The 22,400-nt window shown below is 42.5% G+C and overlaps 1 protein-coding gene across 6 annotated transcripts in view; it reads right to left on the reverse strand.

The window, feature by feature from the left end:
* The window catches only part of CC2D2A (coiled-coil and C2 domain containing 2A), a 116,704-nt gene that overhangs the window by 8,251 nt on the left and 86,053 nt on the right, over positions 1 to 22,400 (reverse strand). For 5 of the 6 annotated variants that reach the window (XM_084857090.1, XM_084857089.1, XM_084857091.1 and 2 more), the window contains 7 exons: positions 21,779 to 21,880; positions 21,432 to 21,608; positions 17,020 to 17,223; positions 16,260 to 16,349; positions 15,271 to 15,384; positions 8,590 to 8,724; positions 5,139 to 5,261 (listed from right to left, as the gene is read on the reverse strand). In XM_084857090.1, coding sequence (XP_084713216.1) covers positions 5,139 to 5,261; positions 8,590 to 8,724; positions 15,271 to 15,384; positions 16,260 to 16,349; positions 17,020 to 17,223; positions 21,432 to 21,608; positions 21,779 to 21,880 — 945 coding nt within the window. Of the gene's footprint in view, positions 1 to 5,138; positions 5,262 to 6,977; positions 7,061 to 8,589; positions 8,725 to 15,270; positions 15,385 to 16,259; positions 16,350 to 17,019; positions 17,224 to 21,431; positions 21,609 to 21,778; positions 21,881 to 22,400 lie in introns of those variants that run through there. The other variant, XM_084857093.1, reaches the window with a different exon arrangement.

Genomic DNA, 22,400 nt, shown 5'->3' on the forward strand with positions numbered 1-22,400 from the left:
CCAGAATGATGGAAAGAGAAAAGTATGGAGAAGGAAAGGAAAAGCTCATGATGCAAAGCATGCCACATCATCTGTCAAACATGGTGGAGGCAGTGTTATGGCATGGGCATGTATGGCTGCCAATGGAATCGCGTCACTGGTGTTTATTGATGACCTGACTGCTGATCAAAGCAGCAGGATGAATTCTGAAATGTATTAGACTATACTTTCTGCCCAGATTCAGCCGAATGCTGCCAAACCGATAGGACGCTGCTTCATATTGCAGATGGATAATGACCCAAAACATAAAGCAAAAGCTACCCAAGAGTTTCTCCAGGCAAAGAAGTGGGATGTTCTTCAATGGCCAAGTCAGTCACCTGATCTCAACCCAATAGAGCATGCTTTTCACTTACTGAAGACAAGACTGAAGGCAGAAAGACCTGCAAACAAGCAGCAGCTGAAGGCAGCTGCAGTAAAGGCCTGGCAAAGCATCTTGAGGGAGCAAACTCAGCATTTCGTCATGTCCAAGGGTTCCAGACTTCAGGCAGTAATTGACTGCAAAGGATTTTCATCCAGGTATTAAAGGCGATCCTTAAGTTTGAAATGATGTTGGTTTGTTCCAAATGAGCCACCAGTGATGGGTGTGTGTGTATGCCACTGGCTGTATAGTTAGTGCCCCACTTTTGTCACACCCCTTGAATTACAGCTGAAAGTCCTGACTTCGCTCCCATCTGGGTTGTGTTTCCTTTCAACTTCAATGTGGTGGTGTACATAGGCCAACTGCCAAAACAGTTATCCTTGTTCCAATATTTCTGGCCCTGACTGTACTATTTTTTCAAGCCGTGAAGAATCGTATCTGTGGTAGGTGACTAAAGTGCCCAATGTGATAGGAAAATGTACATTAAAATTAATCTTATGAATGAATTTCACCAACATAAGGCACTTGTTGCTATATTTATTATTGATTTAAAGTAACACATAGAAAGAGCATTCTTGTTCAAGGTTAAATAAGAAAAATGGAAATCTATCCAAATTGACTGCAGAATGGGTTTTATATATTGTTGCACACTCCCCACTTCCCAAGTAGTAATGAATGCCAGTGGCAATGCTACATGGCTGTTTCCTTTAGATGAAAACACTGGAACTTAAGTTGACACATGTACAAGCAGAGCATAGTGGAAGCAAACAGATATTCCTCACGCAGGCAGCAAATTCAGAGCTCCAGAGAGCCCCTGCATCTGAGTGTTCTTCAGCAAACACACAATTTTGTCTCTCAAATTCCCATGACATTCAAACTCTAACTGTAGCTTCAAACAGTTTCTCTATGCCCTTGCATTAGCTGGATGCTTTACCTTCCCAATTTCTAATGGATTGTTGTTGTTCAGTTAAGTTCAGTCGTTAAGTCGTGTCCGACTCTTCGTGACCCCATGGACCAGAGCACACCAGGCCTTCCTGTCCTGCGCTCTCTCCCGGAGCGTGCACAAGTCCATATTCACTGCATCAGTGATGCTGTCTAGCCATTTCATCCTCTGGCGTCCCCTTCTCCTTTTGCCTTCAGTCTTTCCCAGCATCAGGGTCTTTTCCAGGGAGTTTTCTCTTCGCATTAGGTGGCCAAAATATTTGAGCTTCAGCTTCAGTATCTGTCCTTCCAATGAGCACTCAGGGTTGATTTCCTTTAGGATGGACTGATTTGACCTCCTTGCAGTCCAGGGAACTTGTAAGAGTCTTCCCCAGCACCACAGTTCGAAAGCATCAATTCTTCGGCGCTCAGCCTTCCTTATAGTTCAGCTCTCACAGCCATACGTTGCTACTGGGAAAACCACAGCTTTGATTATACGAGCCTTTGTCGGCAAGGTGATGTCTCTGCTTCTTACTATGCTGTCTAGGTTCGCCATAGCTTTCCTCCCAAGGAGCAAGCGTCTTTTAATTTCATGGCTACAGTCACCGTCTGTGGTGATCTTGGAGCCCAAGAAAATAACATCTGTCACTGCTTCCATTTCTTCCCCTCTATATGCCAGGAAGTGATGGGGCCAGATGCCATGATCTTCGTTTTTTTAATGTTGAGTTTCAAACCAGCTTTTGCACTCTCCCCTTTCACCCTCAACAAGAGGCTCTTTAGATCCTCTTTGCTTTCTGCCATTAGGGTGGTATCGTCTGCGTATCTGAGGTTGTTGATAATTCTCCCGGCAATCTTAATTCTGAGCTGTGATTCATCCAACCCGGCGTTTCTCATGATGTACTCTGCATATAAATTAAATAAGCAGGGTGACAATATACAGCCTTGTCATACCCCTTTCCCAATTTTGAACCAAAATTGGATATGGAACAATTGGTTATTCCATGTCCGCTTCTTAGTGTTGCTTCTTGACCCTCGTACAGGTTTCTCAGGAGACAGGTAAGGTGGTCTGGTACTCCCATCTCTTTAAGAATTTGCCACAGTTTGTTGTGATCCACACAATCAAAGGTTTTAGCGTAGTCAATGAAGCAGAAATAGACGTTTTTCTGGAATTCTCTGGCTTTCTCCATGATCCAGCGAATGTTGGTGATTTGATCTCTAGTTCCTCTGCCTCTTCGAAACCCAGCTTGTACTTCCGGTAGTTCTCGGTTCACATGCTGTTGAAGCCTAGCTTGAGGATTTTTAGCATAACCTTGCTGGCATGTGAAATGAGTGCAATTGTACGGTAGTTTGAACACTCTTTGGCATTGCCCTTCTTTGGAACTGGAATGTAAACTGACCTTTTCCAGTCTTGTGATCATTGTTGAGTGTTCCAGATTTGTTGGCACATTGAGTGCAGCACTTTAACAGCATCATCTTTTAGGATTTTAAATAGCTCAGCTGGAATACTGTCATCTCCGCTTGCTTTGTTGTTACTAATGCTTCCTAAGGCCCACTTGACTTCACTCTCTAGAATGTCCGGCTCAAGTTCAGTGACCGCACTATCATGGCTCTCAGGGACATTCAGATCTTTCCTGAATAGTTCTTCTGTGTATTCTTGCCACCTCTTCTTTATCTCATCTGCTTCTGTTAGGTCCCTGCCTTCTTTGTCCTTTATCATGCCCGTCTTTGCACAAAACGTTCCCTTGAGATCTCCAATTTTCTTGAAGAGATCTCTAGTCTTTCCCATTCTGTTGTTTTCCTCGATTTCTTTGCATTGTTCATTTAAGAAGGCCTTCTTGTCTCTCCTTGCTATTCTCTGGAACTCTGCATTCAGTTGGATATACCTTCCCCTTTCTCCCATGCTTTTCATTTCCCTTCTTTCCTCAGCTACTTGTAAAGCCTCCTCAGACAGCCATGTTGCTTTCTTGCATTTCTTTTTCTTTGGGATGGATTGAGTTGCTGCCTCCTGAACAATGTTACAGACCTCCGTCCATAGTTCCTCAGGCACTCTGTCTATCAGGTCTAATCCCTTAAATTTATTCCTCACCTCCACTGTATATTCATAAGGGATATGATTTAGGTCATACCTGAATGGTTTCGTGGTTTTCCCTACGTTCTTCAATTTAAGCCGAAATTTTGCAAGAAGCAGCTCATGATCTGAGCCACAGTCAGCTCCAGGTCTCATTTTGACTGACTGTATAGAGCTTCTCCATCTTTGGCTGCAAAGGACATAATCAATCTGATTTCGATATTGACCATCTGGTGACGTCCATGTGTAGAGTCGCCTCTTGTGCTGTTGGAAAAGAGTGTTTGCTATGATCAGCGTGTGCTCTTGGCAAAACTCTATTAGCCTTTGTCTTGCTTCATTTTGTACACCAAGGCCATGCTTGCCTGTTATCCTGGTGATTTCTTGACTTCCTGCTTTGGCATTCCAATCCCCTATGATGAAGAGGACATCTTTTTTTGGTGTTAGTTCTAGAAGGTGTAGGTCTTCATAGAACTGATCAACCTCAGCTTCTTCGGCCTCAGTAGTTGGGGCACAGACTTGAATTACTGTGATGTTGAATGGTTTGCCTTGGATTTGTACTGAGATCATTCTACCGTTTTTGAAATTGCACCCCAGTACTGCTTTTCCCACCCTTTTGTTGACTATGAGTGCTACTCCATTTCTTCTAAGGGATTCTTGCCCACAGTAGTAGATATGATGCTCACCTGAATTAAATTCGCCCATGCTTGTCCATTTTAGTTCGCTGATTCCCAAGATGTCGATGTTCAATCTTGCCATCTCATGTTTGACCACCTCCAGCTTACCTTGATTCATTGATCTTACATTCCAGGTTCCTAAACAATATTGTTCTTTACAGCATCGGGCTTTCTTTTCACCACCAGACACATCCACAGCTGAGTGTCCTTTCGGCTTTGGCCCAGCCACTTCACTCTTTCTGGCGCTACTTGGAAATTCCCTCTGCTCTTCCCCAGTAGTATATTGGACACCTTCCGACCTGAGGGGCTCATCTTCTGGCATTATGTCTTTTAGCCTTGTGATACGTTCCATGGGGTTTTCTTGGCAAGAATACTGGAGTGGGTTGCCATTTCCTTCTCCAGCGGACCATATTTTGTCAGAACTCTCTGCCATGACCTGTCCGTCTTGGGTGGCCCTGCACGGCATAGCTTATGGCTTCACTGAGTTACGCAAGCCCCTTCGCCAGAACAAGGCAGTGATCCATGAAGGGGTTCTGATGGATATTACATTGCAAAAGATGGAGAAAGGTTCCTAGCTATCTAGAGAACATCTCTCGTCATTAGTTCCCATTGATTAAACAAAGGACTATTTTCACATGTGAAAATCTTTGCTTTTAAAGATTAAATTGACACATTTCTTAGCATGAACGCTTTACTATTGTTACCCACTTCCTTTTATAGTAGACACATTTTATGCTTTCTACTACTGTTTAACAGTCTGCTTCAAATTCACCAACGTGCTGTAATAAGTCTGCAATGTTATTTGAAACATCAAGAGATTACATCCTTACAAATGAGGTAAGAATGCAGGCCTAACTGATATCTTTCTCGAGGACTACAAACCACATATACATTTCCAGTAAGCAAAATATATAATTACTTTCCCCCAAAGTAATAACTTTTACTTACTCATGCAAGTTTTTTCACATATCTGTCCCATATCCTCTCTCTTAAGAAGATTGAAACAATTCCACATATAAAGGAAAGGTTGCAAATATTCTTTCTGTGCTACAAGATGTCTGAATAAAAAGTTTAATACCTGTACACTGGAGAGACCAGGAAATGGTAAACGTCTTGAAAAAAACGGTTTCCAGAATTTGGGTTTGCTGACATCAAAGTTTATTCTTAGTGGGGAATCATATTGTTGAATATTGAACCAAACCTAAGAAAGAGTTGCTCTATTATAATCTCCAGCAATAATAAATCTATACTAATTTTGCACTCTGGCTTGGATTCAGAGAGCTACTAAGGCTCATGTAAGGGTCTTGCACTACCTTAATGGAAGTTTTCGATCCTTTTTTAACCACTGACCTCCATGTCATATCACAAAGTGCTTTCAAAACTATTTCAAAAGCAGTTTGACATTTGGAATTGGGGTCTGCTGTTGGAAAAAGCCAGGTCTAGGGCTGCTTGGCTTTGCAGAGCTAGTTCACACATTCTTTGGATCCTGGCCTCAGTATACACTTCCTATTTTCTCGTGGTATTAAAAACAGGCATAGTACTTAATGTTCACAGGTAAATAAATACTTTTAGTACTCTTCTAGTGAGCGTGTGTTAGTGCAGAACCTTCTTCAAACTACACAGGGTGCTGCAGTCCTAATCTGAAGGCTGCAACCCTGAAGTAGGGCCAGATGAATCTGTCAGTTTTGGTTTCTCTCTCACTTTTCCAATCTTAAATTCAATGTATTTCAAACTTTGAGAATTTCTCCAGTCTTACGTTTGATTTGTCCCAAACTCTGAGAATTATTTAAAGTTTTCATGAAAATTCTTAAGCATTTTCGTGCACATTTCTCCTAATAAAGAGGTCCCCAACTTTTTTAGACCCATGGACACCTTTGGGAATTTGAGAAACTGCTTTGGGCTCCCATGGTGCATGTGGCTAGTCACATAATGGTTCCTGTAGGGGCCTGACTAGTCCAAAATCACCTAAGAAACTGAGTACAAGCAGAGAAAGGGTCTGAACTCCAAAGCCAATCTACATATTTGACCCCACAGAAACACAACAAAATAACCATTTAAAGTTGCAATTCTATGCATGCTCACATGGAACTCAGTAGAAATTACTTCTGAGTAAGCCTGCATAGAATTTCTCTGCTCATCCTATCCAAACACACATACACCTTTCCCAAGATCCAAAAGGAAAGAGGTTCTCCCTACCTCAACTCCAGGCTTAGCCACTCTGTCCCCCACCTGGCACTCCTCCTCCCTCCTCTACCATCAAAGCACCTGGCCAGGAAGGTGCGGTGTATGGGTATGTAAAGAGTGAGAGAAGAGTCTAGGCAGGGAGAGAAAAAGAGCAAGACTAGGGGTAGAAGGAAGAAGTGAGATAAAGGAGTGTGAGAGAGAAACAGCAAGGCTAGGGACTGGGAGAGATGGGAAACAGCAAGTAAAAGAGCAAGGCTAGTAGAGTGGGAGACACAATGAGGTAAAGAGGTGACTGGGAAGGAATGAACAAGGCTAGGGGCTAGGAAGGAAGAGAAGAAGGCCAGGGAAGGAAGAGAAATAGTGAGGAAAGATGTTGGAGGGAGAGAAATGGTGAGGCGAGAAGCTGGGAGTCGAGAGAGCAAAGGGGAAAGCTCTGTGTGGGCGGAAGATTGGGTGAGGCCAGAAAGTAGCTTCTTCCTTCTGTTCCTGCCCGCCGAACAGCTAATCAGTGGCAGTTTCAGGAACAGGAAGGAGAACCGGGCGCCCTATCATTTTCAAGTTAAAAAAAAAATGTTTAAAGGGGGGCAGGGGTAGGGATGGCGGAGAATTTCTCCCTGAATCTTCAGGGGGCCGAGCGCCAATGCATTCGGCCCCCCGAAATCGACGGTGAAATTCTCCACCCCCTCCGGGATGGGACTTACCTTTGGCGAATGTCCCTCCCAGCGGCGGGTCCCGGCGGTGGTTCGTTGGCCTTTCGGCGGGGGCGGGGGCGGCAGCCGGTCTTCCGACCGGCCAGCACCACCGCCATTACAAAGTCTAAAAAACAAACAAACAAACAAAAAACCCGTGATAGGCTACGTAACGATTAACGTAGCCTATCACGGCTAGATTTCCAAAGTCAGCCGTGATAGGCTACGTAAATCGTTACGTAGCCTATCACGGGTGACTTTGAAAAAAAAAACCGCGTACGCAAATGGCGGCGGCCTATGGGCGCCGCCATTTGCGTACGCGCTTTTTTTTTTTTTTTTTCAAAGTCACCCGTGATAGGCTACGTAACGATTTACGTAGCCTATCACGGCTGACTTTGGAAATCTAGCCGTGATAGGCTACGTTAATCGTTACGTAGCCTATCACGGGGGGGGGGGGGGGTTGGTTTTTTTTTTAGACTTTGTTTCGCAGCCGGGGAGATGAGGCGCGTCTCCCCGGCCTGAATTTTGGCCGGGCGAGGAGGGACGGCTCCCCCCCCTCGCCTGAACTTCGGGGGGAGAAGCGAAGCGCCTCCCCCCCACCGTGAAGCACCCCTGCGAAAAGGTAAGTGACTTTCGTACATCCCTAGGCAGGGGTGGAGAGCTTCGCAGGTGCTCTCGGAGGTCCCAGGGGGCACCGCACTGGGGATGCCTGTTCTAATACATGCATTTTTTCAAGCAGTTTTCTAATATTTGAGCATTTTCTCTAATATATGCATTTTTGTATGCATCCATTGCAAAAATTGGGAAGTGCAAATTTCAAGGGCTAACCAAGGTTCAGTTTGCATAGTGGTTCAAAAGTGCAAAATTAGGTAAGTCTGCATTAAAATGTGAACTGAACAAATTTCTCCCCCATCCCTAATCTGAAACTGGCCATGACTGACACAGAAGTCAAGCCTTTCAAATACAATTATGAAAATACACAGAGTTCCAAATATTGTTCTGCATAAGATACACTTCCTTTTATTTTACACACAAATATCCATTGCATTCTGCTAATATGAGAACTAAATTATGAAAAAAAAAAACTTAACAGAATTATGACCTGCACCACTGCAACTCTGCAGCCATGCTCACCTATGGATGGAAAACAACAGCAGACTTGCTGTCCTGCTTTGATGTGACTCATGAGAACACAATTTTTACCACCTGCCAGGATGGAGAAAAAGTGTGAAGGGGGGGGCACTTTTAATGTGGTTTTGTATTAACCTTTTATGCCTGCCAGAGCCACAACGGGGAGGGAGGGATATGGGCTGAGGTAGTATAAACTGAGATTTCATAAGATTGATCGGTTTGGTGGCTCTTGTAGGATTTGTAAAAAGAATCTGCTGAAGTAAGACCACCCAAGAAACAAAAGATTAAGGAGGGGCACGTGTCAGTGGTAGAGAACATACTTTACATGCAGAGGGTTGCAGGTTTAACTCCTGGCATCTCCAGTTACATAACGGATCACAGACAGCAGCCAAGTCTGAGACTGTGGAGAGCCACCACTAATCAGTCAACAATTCTGGCGTAAATGAATCAATGGCTTGACTCAGTACAAGGCAGCTTCATAAGTTCATAAGATAATTGACAGACACAGGGATCGGAATTACTTACATTGTCACTGGAAATTAAGCAGCCTACACTTTGCAATGGACAGAAAGCATCATACTGTCCGTAAAAACGGCCACAACTGGGATTCCAGATCACATACTGGTTTTGTTCCCAAGTGAGCACATACGCTGTTGGTCCCTAGGAATAAATGTTTTAAATGTCTCTTACAATGCAGAATACGTTTAACATTTTCATGCAATTTCTATTCTGTAGTCAGCTCAGTGGTAGGCACAGCTAATCTTGTATGCCATATAAGCTTCAACCCATTTTTTCTGCAGTCATCTCAGTGAAGGCAATCAAGTATACAATGTGTGGATTACATCCATAACTCATATCATGCATAAACATTATTTTCTCATGAAATTCTAGCTAAACTACTAAACTGAGGATAAACTGATGAATAATTCTGTGTAACTGGAAACCTTGCATATCTATTGCCAACAGAAGTTGATCAGCAAAAAGATACCATCTTATGTGGTTTACATCCAGTCATTTGGAATTGATGGGTTGCATCCAATGGTGTCATTCCACTAGTGCAAGTGGTGATGCACTAGTGGAAACTAACTTCTAAACTATGCAGAAGGATAGAAACTAATTAAAGTGGTGGTACCCAGCTGGTTGCAGATCTTAGGTTTACAAAACGATAGTGCTTGCACAGCCACTTGTGAAATGGCAAAAGGCAGTAGCCATTTCACTAACTGCATGTTTATTCACATGCTGGCATTTTCACACTGACTTACAAGGGTCTGGAACATTTTGCAGAGGGTACATTTCCACAGTCAAGAAGATTCCATAGTGCTATGAGGAGGGTGCATGTATATACCCAGGTTTGGGGCTTATTTCTTGCTTCAACATGCTGAACTATGAACCGTCTCTTAAGCTTTGAAGAGATTTCAATTAGGCTGGGGGGACAGATTGCTAGAGAGCTGTTGTTGAATAGTGCCTAAGACTATCAGTTACAGATCAAGAATTCCCTGGCTCAAATCTTATCTCTGCGATAAACTCACAAACTGGCCTTAGAGAAGCCATCCTTTCTTAGCCCCTGCCCCCCCGCCCAATCTAAAATATGGGAAGGATAATAATGCTGACAGCTCAGGGATGTTTAAGGACAACAAGATAGCAGATGTGGAGTGCTTTGTGCACTTGAAAGAAATACTTAATGCTTATCGTCTTCAACCTTGGGGACCCCTGCACACACTCTGGGAAAGGTAACAATGCCTACAGCTGAGCACAGCATGGTCAATTCCCATGTTTCCTCAATACCAGGTTCGACTTCATCAACAATGTTCAAACAGGAAGTAATCTAAGACCCAACTCTTCATTTAATAATAGTGAATGTTTGTGTACTGTAGAGATGGGGCAGGTCTAAAATGAGAATGAAGGAAAGTGCTCAATTTCAGCTTTATAGCAGCTTTTGTCACATACAACTAGTGGCTCTAGAGGTAGAGAAGACCAACTCCATCTGTGTAAAGAGATGAATCCAACTACTTCAGTTTAACCTGGACCAGCATCATGAAGTAGATAGGGATGTACATCTAAATATGAATCTAGCTCAGCCGCTCGCAGGGAAGTCCCGCCTCCCAGCTGAGCAGAGCAGAGGAAGCTGCTCCAGCTGATCTAGGGACTAGAGAAGCAAGCAAGCTCCCAGAGAGCGAGCGATCAGAGCGAGCGAATAAGAGGAGCAGTGGTAGAAGAGACAAAGGAGACAAAGGCAAAGAAGTAAGTGGGCTGGAGGAAGCCCAGAGGGCTGTTCATTTCCTGCTGAGTGGCTGTGAGCTCACCAGGTGCCCCTGAGAGCTTCAGTTAATGGGGGGGGGGAATGGCCCGAGTACTCCCAGCAGCTGAGTGGGTAGGAAGTTTCAGTCTGTTTCCCGCCTCCCAGCTGCGCACAGCAGAGCAGAGGAACCTGCTCCAGCTGGTCTCGAAACTATAGAAGCAAGCAAGCTCCCAGAGAGTGAGCGATCAGAGCGAGCGAACGGGAGAACAAACAGGAGTTGGCCAGGGAAGCTGCAGTGGCAGAAGAGACGAAGAAGGCAAAGAGTGGGACTCTGTTTTTAACCTGCAGTGAGTAGAGGACCAGGCACAGGCTACTCTAGAACAGCCAGGAAGCTAGACACAAAAAGGGAAAAGAGACTATGGAAGGACAAGACTCTCCAGTGGAGGTGACCTGCAAGGTGTGTGCCATGTTTGTTTTCTTGCCTGAGAACAACATGGCCTACACATGCAACAAGTGCAAGTTGATCACGCTGCTGGAAGAAAAAGTAAGAGGATTGGAGCGGCGAGTGTCGACCCTCCAGGGAATAAGAAAACACGAAGAGTTCTTGGACAGAATGGTGGAACTACAGCAGCAAAGCGAAGAACAGAAGCTAAAAGAGCAACAGCAAACAAGCAGAAGAGGAAACTGCTGAGGAGAGGAAAAATTGAAGTAGAAGATACTCCTTGGAAAAAGGTGACAAGAGCAGAAGAACTAGAAGCCACTTGGCACCAGTGGAGGCAGTGGAACTAGGGAACCGTTTCCAGGTACTTGAGGATGAGAATGGAGGATAGCCTGCAGAGGAAGATGTACAGGGGAACCTGCATGACAGCAAGCAAGAGGCTGAAGGTCAGCCAAGCAGAGGTGACGAAACCAAGGCCTACAGCTACAAAAAGAGAAGAGTAGTAGTAGTGGGAGACTCCTTGCTGCGTGGGATCAAAACCCATGTATGTTGCAAAGTCCCGTGGACTCACCAGGTGTGCTGTCTCCCAGGAGGATGGATTAGAGACGTGACTGAAAGGTTGCCTGCACTCATAAAGCCCTCTGACAGGTATCCCCTTCTTCTCATTCATGTGGGAACAAATGATACTGCCAAGCAGAGCTACAAAGAAATCACATCAGACTTTGAAGCTTTGGGAAGGAAACTCAAGAATTTTGGGGCCCAGATAGTTTTCTCATCCATCCTTCCAGTAGTTAGACGAGGGACTGAATGGGAAAGAAAAATACTCCAGGTGAATGACTGGCTAAGAAGGTGGTGCCGACGTGAGAGATTTGGATTCTGGCAACCCGGGCTATACTTCCGGGAAGATGGACTGTTGGCAAGGGACGGGTTGCACATCACAAGGGCTGGGAAGAATGTGTTTGGCCACAGCATAAAGAACTTCATCAGGAGGGCTTTAAACTGAATCCTACAGGGAAGGGAGACGTAAAGTTGGGGATAACAATGGATGAAGGCTCAGGCACCACAACGGAGAGAACAGCTCTAATAGTGTCCAATAATAGTCTTCAGAAACATGTAGGAAGAAAGGCAGACCATGGAGCACATGGTCTTTGATGTCTATATACTAATGCCCAGAGTATGGGAAACAAACAGAACGAACTTGAACTCTTAATACAGGAGGGAAATTATGACTTGATAGGTATAACAGACTTGGCAGAATGACTCTCATGGCTGGAATACAGCAATTGAAGGATATAACTTGTTCAAAAAGAACAGAAGGAACAGAAAGGGAGGTGGGGTTGCACTATATGTTAAAAATACGTATCTCTGCACAGAAATACAGGAGGATGAGCTTGGTAGCCCCATCTAGAGCATCTGGGTTAAAATAATGGAACAAAGAATAAAAGGAACATGGTGGTCGGAGTCTACTACTGGACCCCCAATCAAGTAGAAGACGAGGATGAAACTTTTGAAAAGCAAATAGCCAATGTTTCAAGGAAGCATGATGTAGTAGTAATGGGGGACTTCAATTTCCCCAATATTTGTTGGGAGACAAATGCTGCAAAACATGGCCCCTCCAGGAAATTCCTGACTTGTGTGGCGGATAACTTCCTCCTACAGAAAGTAGAGGTAGGAACTAGAGGATCGGCTATCCTTGACTTGATCCTAATCAACAGAGCTGACTTAGTGGGTAAAATAGCAGTTACAGGAACTCTGGGGGAAAGCGACTATGTTATACTTCAGTTCATGGTTCTAAAGGAAGCAAAAGCCGAGTGTAGCCAAACCCGTACCCTGGATTTTAGGAAAGCTGATTTTAATAAACTCAGAACAATGAAAAGTTGTGTGGTGTAATGGCTAGAGTGTTGGACTGGGAGCCGGGAGATCCGGGTTCTAGTCCCCACTCAGCATGGAAGCTCACTGGGTGACTTTGGGCCAGTCACAGACTCTCAGCCCAACCTACCTCACAGGGTTGTTGTTGTGAGGATAAAATGGAGAGGAGGAGGTTAATGTAAGCCGCCTTGGGTTCCTTTGCAAGAGGAAAAAAGGCGGGATATAAATGCAATAAATAAATAATAAATAAATAAGTGAGATCCCATGGCAAGCGACTCTAACGAGAAAAGGAGTCCAAGATGGGTGGGAGCTTTTAAAAAAGGAAATTCTCAAGGCAAAATTACAAACCATTCCAACAAGGGAAAAAAGGTGGAAGACAACAGAAGAAGCCAATGTGGCTTCACGAAAAGCTAAGAGATGACCTGAAAACAAAAAAGGACACAGATAGGAAGTGGAAAGAAGGCCAAGCAACAAAGGAAGAGTACAGGCAGGTAGGACAGAATTGCAGGGATGGTGTCAGGAAGGCTAAAGCTGAGAACGAGCTGAGGTTAGCGAGGGATGCTAAAAGCGACAAAAAAGCTTTCTTCAGCTATGTGCAAAGTAAAAGTCAGAGGAAAGAAATGGTTGTTCAGCTATTAAATAAAGATGGCAAAATGATAACAGATGACAAAGAAAAGGCAGAAGTGCTCAATTCCTACTTTGGCTCAGTCTTCTCTCAAAAGAGGGTCTATGAGCCCCCTGGCAAAGGCGAAGTACAGGCTGAAGGGGCAGGATTGCAGCTTGAGATCAATAGGCATATGGTCAAGGAACACCTAATTACTTTGAATGCATTCAAATCTCCAGGGCCAGATGAACTGCACCTCAGAGTAATAAAGGAACTGGCAGAAGAATTCTCAGAACCACTGTCTATTATCTTTGAGCAATCATGGAGGACAGGTGAAGTGCCAGATGACTGGAGGAGGGCTAATGTTGTCCCTATCTTCAAAAAAGGTAAAAAGGAAGAACCTGGGAACTACAGACCAGTCAGTCTGACATCAATCCCTGGGAAAATTCTGGAGCAGATTATAAAGCAATCTGTCTGTAAGCACCTTGAAAACAATGCAGTGATTGCTCGAAGCCAACATGGATTTGTCAAGAACAAATCCTACCAGACCAATCTGATCTCATTTTTTCATCAGGTAACCTCCCTTGTGGACTGTGGGAATGCTGTGGACATAATATACCTCGACTTCAGCAAAGCTTTTGATGAAGTGCCCTATGATATCCTGATGAGCAAACTAGCTCAAAGTGGGCTAGATGAAACAACGATCAGGTGGATCCACAGTTGGCTACAGAATCGGACTCAAAGAGTGCTTCTCAGTGGGATCTTCTCAAACTGGGGAGGGGTAACGAGCAGGGTACCACAGGGCTCAGTCCCGGGCCCAGTGCTCTTCAACATTTTTATTAATGACTAGGAGGAGGTGGTGCAGGGAATGCTGATCAAATTTGCAGATGACACAAAATTGGGCAGGATAGCTAATAACTTGGAAGACAGAAACAAAATTCAAAGTGATCTTGACAGACTGGAGAGCTGGGCAGAAAACAACAGAATGACATTTAATAGGGATAAATGCCAAGTTCTGCACCTAGGAAAAAGAAACCAAAGGCACAGTTACAAGATGGGGGATACTTGGCTCAACAACACTACAAGCGAGAAGGATCTTGGAATCGTTGTCGATCACAAGCTGAATATGAGCCAACAATGTGATGTGGTTGCAAAAAAGGCAAATGCTATTTGAGGCTGCATTAATAGAAGCATAGCTTCCAAATCCTGGGAAGTACTAGTTCCCCTGTACTCAGCACTGGTTAGGCCTCATCTGGAGTACTGTGTCCAGTTCTGGGCGCCACACTTTAAGAAGGATGAAGACAAGCTGGAGAGGGTTCAGAGGAGGGCAACAAAGATGATCAGGGGACTGGAAACAAAGCTTGATGAGGAGAGACTGAAGGAACTGGACATGTTTAGCCTTGAGAAGAGAAGAGAAGACTGAGGGGAGATATGATAGTGCTCTTCAAGTCCTTGAAAGGTTGTCACAAAGAGGAAGGCCAGGATCTCTTCTCGATCATCCCAGAATGCAGGACACGGAATAATGGGCTCAAGTGCCAGGAAGCCAGATTCCAGCTGAACATCAGGAAAAGCTTCCTGACTGTTAGAGCAATACGACAACGGAACCAATTACCTAGGGAGGTGGTGGGCTCTCCCACACTGGAGGCATTCACCATGAGGCTGAACAGCCATCTGTCAGGGATGCTGTGACTTGGATTCCTGAATTGAGCAGGGGATTGGACTCGATGTTCTTGTAGCCCCTTCCAACCCTACTATTCTATGATTCTAAGTATCTATCTTATTGTGGAGCTTGACAAATACCCTAACACAACCTGTAATCAATGCATACGGGGCCGTTCCATTTAATTTGAAGATCAAGACACTGCCACTAGTCCTATATTGAGGACAATATCAAAACTGGACTTCTTGTTGCACCAATTCTTAGGCTCAAAGTTATTTTAAACCCTTGCCTGCAAGATAAAATTTGACCATTGTTTGAGATGCAGCACAAATTATGAAGAAGTGCATTTTCACAGGTATGTGGAAATTTGCTTAAACAAATAATAAGTGACTTACCTCAGGAATCGCATTTCCAATTAAAAGCCAAGCCTTTTTGCCAAGAGCAAGAAAATAATTACACAAGAGTACAGCATGTTCTTCTTCATCTCCAGCCAAAAGATCAAGGAATTGCTAATGAACAGTAAGCAAACAAGTGTTATTACCAGTATCTTTAATATTCCTAGTTTAACTGCATGATAGAGGATTGTTCTTCATAATGTGCACCCTTGTTTTTCTGGAAATGCCCTTATGCTTGCTAAGATTTTGGCTCAATTCAAACTATACTTAAAGAAACTGAATTATGATTTGACACATCTCAGTTGACAAACTGTCACCTCCAGTTTCCAGAGGCTGCTGCAGTATGGATGCAGGCATGATCTCTATTTTCATTTTGAGTGGTTCAACTTATGTACTACAAAGGCAGAACATTAATATTTTTAACAAGTAAATAATTTCCCTTCATCTCAGCATTTAGCCCCGGGAAATGAATTATTAAGAATACTTGTATCCCATCTTCCTATTTCATAAGCTGAATCCCTCAAAATGAAAGCACATAGGCACCTCTAAACCATGGTTCCGCTATGTTACATGTGGCTAGGCATAGTGTCTGAACTGAACCTTTGTGATTGCATGCAACTTTCATGACTCCTGAAATTCCATGTTTTGTAGGGATATACTATATATACTTTATAGGCCCAGCAAACAGCTCTTCATTCTACAAAACGAAGGCATACTCATTGTGGCCCTGAACTTTGGTTCTTATGCAGAAACAGTACATGTTTATGTACCTTCTCAAGTAAATGAGAAGGTCACAGTGAGCTCAGAACCATCAACAGTGACAGACCTGACAACCTCGCATACAATTTAATTATCAGGGTTTCCTCCCAATGTGTGTCAAGATAAAATAAAATATTTGTTTTGTTCTGAAACTACTATTACTCCAACTGAAGAGAAACGGAAGAATTTGTAGACAGACACTAAAGATGAATTCTAGACCTTTAACTTACATCTGATGTACTCCATAAATCACAGATTCCAGCAAATGATACAGTATCAGGTAAGAAGGGAATCAAGGCAACATAGCGGGCCACCAGTTCCTATACACAACAAAAAGAAAGCACTCCCATTAGTTTGATGCTAAAGTTGCTGTTACTGAGGATGAAATCCAGCAAGATTCCAACCGGCTTTAGCATAGCAACTACTAAAATATCTTGGAATATCTTCATATATCTTGGGATATATGAAGAATTCATTTTCTCTTTTCTCTACTATCCCTAACTCTCCACAACCTGCAGCAAGCAACCGCTGATTTGCTTGGGATTCTTCCCTGCTGGTCCAATTTAATCCAAGTTAATGGAGCCAGGGCATCTGGGGATGGGCAGTTCATCTCATAAAGCCGAAGTCTTGTTCAACGTGCAATAAAAACAAACAAGAATATTTATAGGGCTATTTGAGAAGGAATGAAATAAGGAAAAGGGACAAACGTTCCTATAATAAAATCCTAAGTGATAATTTATAAGCTGACACTTAGGAGAACTTCTTAGTAGTGTGTTTCCTATGTAAGCTCCACTGAAATGAACGGGAACCGTGAAAGATGTTTTTCCCATTAGACCAATAAAATGTGTCTGGGAGGTTCTCATTCAAGGCTAGAACTCCTGAATATTCCCTAAGGGACTTCCTTTTTCCTTAATTCTGGCAGGAGTGGGGGGTGGAAACTCTTTGCATCACTGGAAACATCCCTCTACTTCTCACGTAAGAAGCACTTACAGAAGTTTCTTGTAGATTGTCAGCATGAGTCCGCAGAAGCTCCTCTGGTGGGTTGAGGGGCTTGATGTATCTAGTAATAAAAACCGTTTTTCCATTGATGTCAATTACTGTTGTCAGGCACTGGCGACTTGGAAACTTCAGTGCACATTCAACTTTATATTGCTCAGCTGCTTGGAGAAGTTTCTCATCTTCTTGGGTGTCAAACTGGGGAGGAGGGGGAGATAATTTATTTACTGATGCCCTCAAATTCATGAAGAAAAGTCCAAATGTGTATTCTGTTCAACCACAGGGAGCACACTCTGCTGAGGCGTGTCTGAACGGAGTCCTTATGTTCTGCATGCAACTTACATGTCTTCTAAAATTCCACATTATACAGTAGTATAGCACTACAAGACCTTATCTGTGATAGCTTTAGGTAGCCAGAATTAAACTGATAGAGTAACTGACAGTGTTGGTGCTTTTTCTAATACCAATTTTATTGTTGTTGTTAAAATATTGATATCTTCCATGAATCATTTGGACTGGCAAAGACAGAAATGTAAATTAACATTCATAATACAGTCTTGAATATTTATGTGATCAGACATCTAAAACAGGTTGATGTTTAACAATATTCCCATAAGGGCCAATTCACACTTTGGGTAAAATCCAATGTCAATGCTACTTAGAGTAGACCCACTGAAATGAATGAGACTTCATTTATTTATTTTATTTCTATACTGCCCAATAGCTGAAGCTCTCTGGATGGGTCACAAAAATTAAAACCACAAAGTACGGCATAAAACAACAGAAATACGAAAGCTTAAAACCACAGTATAACAGTACAACTGGAATAAAACCTAGCAGCAATGCAGAGATTTAAAATACAGATTTAAAACACCAAAGCTAAAAGATTAGGAAACTAAAATGCTCATAAAAAGGTCTTCACCTGGCACCGGAAGGAGTACAAAGTAGGTGCCAGGCGAACCTCTCTAGGGAGCTCATTCCACAGCTGGGTGCCACAGCAGAAAAGGCTCTCCTCCTGGTAGCCTTTAAGTTAGTAATGATTAATTTAAATCTCACTCATTTCAATGGGCCTACTCTACATAGGACTTATTTTGGATTTTCCCCTTTGTTTTTTGAGATCAAATGGAAAATAAGTATATTCAATGCCATCAACTATGAATGAATGTGTAGAAACTGAATGAATGACCCACAAAAATTTAAATAACTGGCTTTCACATGGTGGCCTTATATTTTGTGTGTCTATTTTGCTATTTAAATTGTCTTATATTCAAACCCAAGTTCAAAAAATAAAGTTAACACTATGTCAGGAGCGCCCTTGCTGCCTTCTGAAATCCTCAAGTATCCAGAATCAACACACAGATGATAGGGCTCTTTTCCAAGGCTTTATTTCCATTCAACCTAATGACGCTTACAGATGCTAATTGCATGAGCCTAATGAGGGAAACTTTAGAGACCTGCCTATCAGAAGTTTCTAGCCTTAGTGAAATCAGTTGATCTCCGTTTGGAGGACAGAGGCGGGAAACCTCTGGATTTAAGGGCTAGGAGGCGAAAGTCCACCCTTTCCCGTAGGGCATCGGGGCACAGCTGGCTGAGCGCCTCCTCTCGGCGCCCTCCTTCTCTCGCTTGTCCCTGCGCCGGCGCCTAGCATCCCAAAGCTCCAGTTGTCCCTCCCCCTGCCTGCCAGGGTCGCTACCACTCTCACGAATGTGAGCAGGGAGGGACTCTCCCTCTGGCAGCACCTCTGAACAGCACGCAGGTTCTTCTCCCATGGTTTCCATCTCTTCCTCAGAATCAGAACTGCTTTGGGGCTCTATGGGCTTCGATCCAACCCTGACACACTAGCTGCTTCATGGCAATAATGAGACTGAGGTTGTCATGCTTTATGATCAAACTGCATTATTATTAATTTAATGAGCAATTGCCTTTTTAGAAGATTTATAAGCTACAGCAGTGGTGTATAGGATCCAATGTAAGACTTAATCATAAACATCTGTTCAAAAACAGTCCTTTGGATATCTAAAATAGATTTCTATTCTTCCTGCAACTACATTCTGTCTAGCCCCATTTTCTTTTTAATGAGATAATTTCCTCACAATTTGTCACCTTGTCATCCTCTCCCTCATTTTATCCTTTTCTTGTTCTCTTTTCTACACATCCTCCTTAGATCCCAAAACAATTTCCCTTCTCTTATCTACTCCACAATTTGCAATCCTTCACCTTTGCTCTTCTCTTCTGATACCCCTTTATCCTCCAATAGAGTTTCACCGGAGCCAGGAATTCCCAGTGCAGAGTTCCAAAACCTCCTTCAGTGCTTGGGCTCAGTTCTGGAAGGTGTGCAGTAACAGAAATAAGGGGCTCTAGTTTCATGGTATGAGCCCCAGCACCTCTCAATTAAGCACTGCCTGAAAGCAAAGCACCGGAGGTGCCAAAATGCACCAACAAGAACAGGATCCATTCAAATCTCCATCTGTCCCTTCCTTTCAGCCTGCTCCTAGGAAACCTTGTTGGCTCCTAAATTTTACAAAAACGGTGGTATCTCTGGTTTAAAGTATTTTCTTATAGATTATTATTCTTTTTTAAATGCCAACAAAATCTAAATTGATGCATAAATTTTGCACTATTGAGTATGCACATTTGGTATGACAGAGCAACACAGGCTACTTTTTTAAAAAAAATAATGAAACGACTGTGGAAGGCAAATATATAACAATCCTAATCAATCACCACCATTTAAAATTATATGTACATATGTAAAAATGGTACCTTCTTAATCATTTCATTCATCTACACAGATTCAGGAAGGTAAGCAAGATGAGAGACAAAGATATGAACAGTGTAAAATAACATGCAATAACGTGAAAGATCAGAAAAGCTAAGCAGCTAAGAAAATACAGGCACACAGAGTGTCATGTGTCCTTTATGAAATATAATCCCTCCATTCAGTCCCTGTTGTCATCATACTGATGGACATTTTGGTAACAATAGAAATAATAAATAAAAAATAATGTGTTCTCCATGGTGCCCATGCTTTTATCACACACACATGGGATTGTGCTTGCATAGACTACAAGGAGGACCTGCTGGAAAGTTCTGAAAGCAAGGAGGTACTATCAGACAGATAACTTGATCAGAATTTTCAGATAGAAGGATTACAACAGAAGTGTTTTAAAAAAATTAATATTCATTTCCCGCCCCCTTCTATTCTTATCTTTCCATTTTAAGACAGAGTAAATAGCTGTTCTGCAACATTTCCTTACCTGAATTGCTTTTCTCTTTCTGAATTATTTACTATTTACTTTGATAGCACTGTCTAGCTAACATTTTGATAGCGACTGGCTTCCAATACTCAAACTGAAATTTCTCTGCTACTACTTTTGAAGGTTGGTAATATAGCTTTTTGCTGCAACTCCAGAGTATGTGGTATATTCTTTCCTTTCTAGTTCTTAAGAAACTGAATTCTGTCTTGAAGAAAACTAGCTAACACTGTTTCTGAAAGAGAACAAATGAGATCAGTGCAAACTATAAAAACTCCTGAAATCCTAAGATGCAAGCTAAGCTTTGGTTTGGAAACACTAAACCTGTGGTGATAACTTCAGTCAGATAATGTTAAAAACATGAAACAGTTATGAAACTATACCAGTAACAAAATTAAGGTTCTGTAGAACATCTAGCCATGTTCCCAGTTGTGGAGATGGGCCTATTGGAACGTTAAGTTCATAAAAAAATACACAATTAAATTCTGAAAAAATATCACAGGTTACCATACCCAAGATCTCTGCACTCGTATCCCAGCATGTCCTTACCTTAACTTTCGCTCCTCCCATTCTACTCCCCTCAACCACCCATAAGATGCCGGCTACCATAAAAGACTCTGTCTACCCCATTCTCCCTAAAAATACCTATGTACACTATGGAAAACAGCAGAGGGCAACCACACTAGAAAGTCTCAAAAGAACTGCATTACCAGAATTGTGACAGCTGCCATTAATTTAACAAAGACTATGTCTGATATAATTAATTACTCTATGCTAATATGATTGACCAAATACATTTATTACTAGTAATTATGGGTGTCCTAATAATGAAAAGTGAACATTTGGTGAGCACAAATAGCTACAGACTATTCAGAAGATAAAACATTTGGCCCAATTCTAAAAAAAAAGATTTCCCCCTCTCTTTTACTGTGACTTGTCCTTCTATATATACTTAAGTTAATTTGAAAATAAAGGTGCATACCTTTGCTCAGAAAACAAGTCACAATAAAATGCCTAAGCAAAAACTCACAGCTCATTTATACTGATGTGGATCTTACTGTCTTTGATATAACTACAGCTGTTAAGTGACAGGTGAACTCCCCCTGCTAAATTTTAAAATCATGACCAGAAATAAAACCTGAAGGGGTTTACCTTTTCCCGAACGGATTCTCCAGGAATGAGCTGGGGTTCAATTGTAATAAAAAGTGATAAATAGGAGCCTTCACTCAGATTTCGAATGGAATCATAGCCTCTGTCAATTCCCATATTCTTCCCCTTAATATATCCAAGAAAAACTGGAGGAGTATCTATCTTAAATGTGCCATCAATCTAGAATAAGAAAAAAATGCATTTATCAATATGTAGTTAAGCATTAAGAGCCAAGAATGGCAAATACTTCATTCTGTTGATAATAAAAAGATGGCTTATTTTGATATCTTTATTCACTGCACCAAGCTCTGGAAAAGGTAGCGCTCTACTGCCTATTCCAGTCTACTTACTCTTGATTGAAAATATACTGTTGTAAATGGAATTCGAACAGATCCAAGCCAATGCTTCTCAACACGAGTGTGGACTCCACCACTTTCTCTTTCACGATCATCCTAACAAAAAAAAGTCACAAACATCCTGACAAATATTTGCAAAATGGACATGTTTAACCACCATGTCTTCTCTCCATTCCCAAGATACCTACTCTACTTTAGTACTCAACTTGGGATAAAGGAAAGGTGTTTTGGTCCCATGTCAAATTTGGAATTACAAGTAACAATGCAAGCTGATACTGTGCTCCCAGAGAAGCAAGTATGTTTTAGCCAATTCTCAAGAGAAGGGAATGTTTCACACAAGGAAGGCCTTGATTTACGTCACTTCCATCATTACTCTCAGGCTGCTGAAGTAACTTATATAAAACACCTGCCTTTGTGGTTAGCTAGAGATCAGCAGCACCTAGATGTCCACTTTCTCCCTCAAGAACATGTCCACCAATTAAGTTCTTCAGAGTTCATCTTTTGGGTGCTCCTCCCTTCAGAGGTTAAGTGAGTGGCAACAGAAGAAGGGGTCCTTCCTGAGGTGGTGCTCACTCTCTCCCTAGGCAGGTTCACTTGGCACCATCTTTGCTATCTG

The sequence above is a fragment of the Heloderma suspectum genome, chromosome 5 (assembly GCF_057233095.1).
Source record: "Heloderma suspectum isolate Gila_16-S chromosome 5, 16-S_ref, whole genome shotgun sequence".
Classification (NCBI taxonomy): domain Eukaryota; kingdom Metazoa; phylum Chordata; class Lepidosauria; order Squamata; family Helodermatidae; genus Heloderma; species Heloderma suspectum.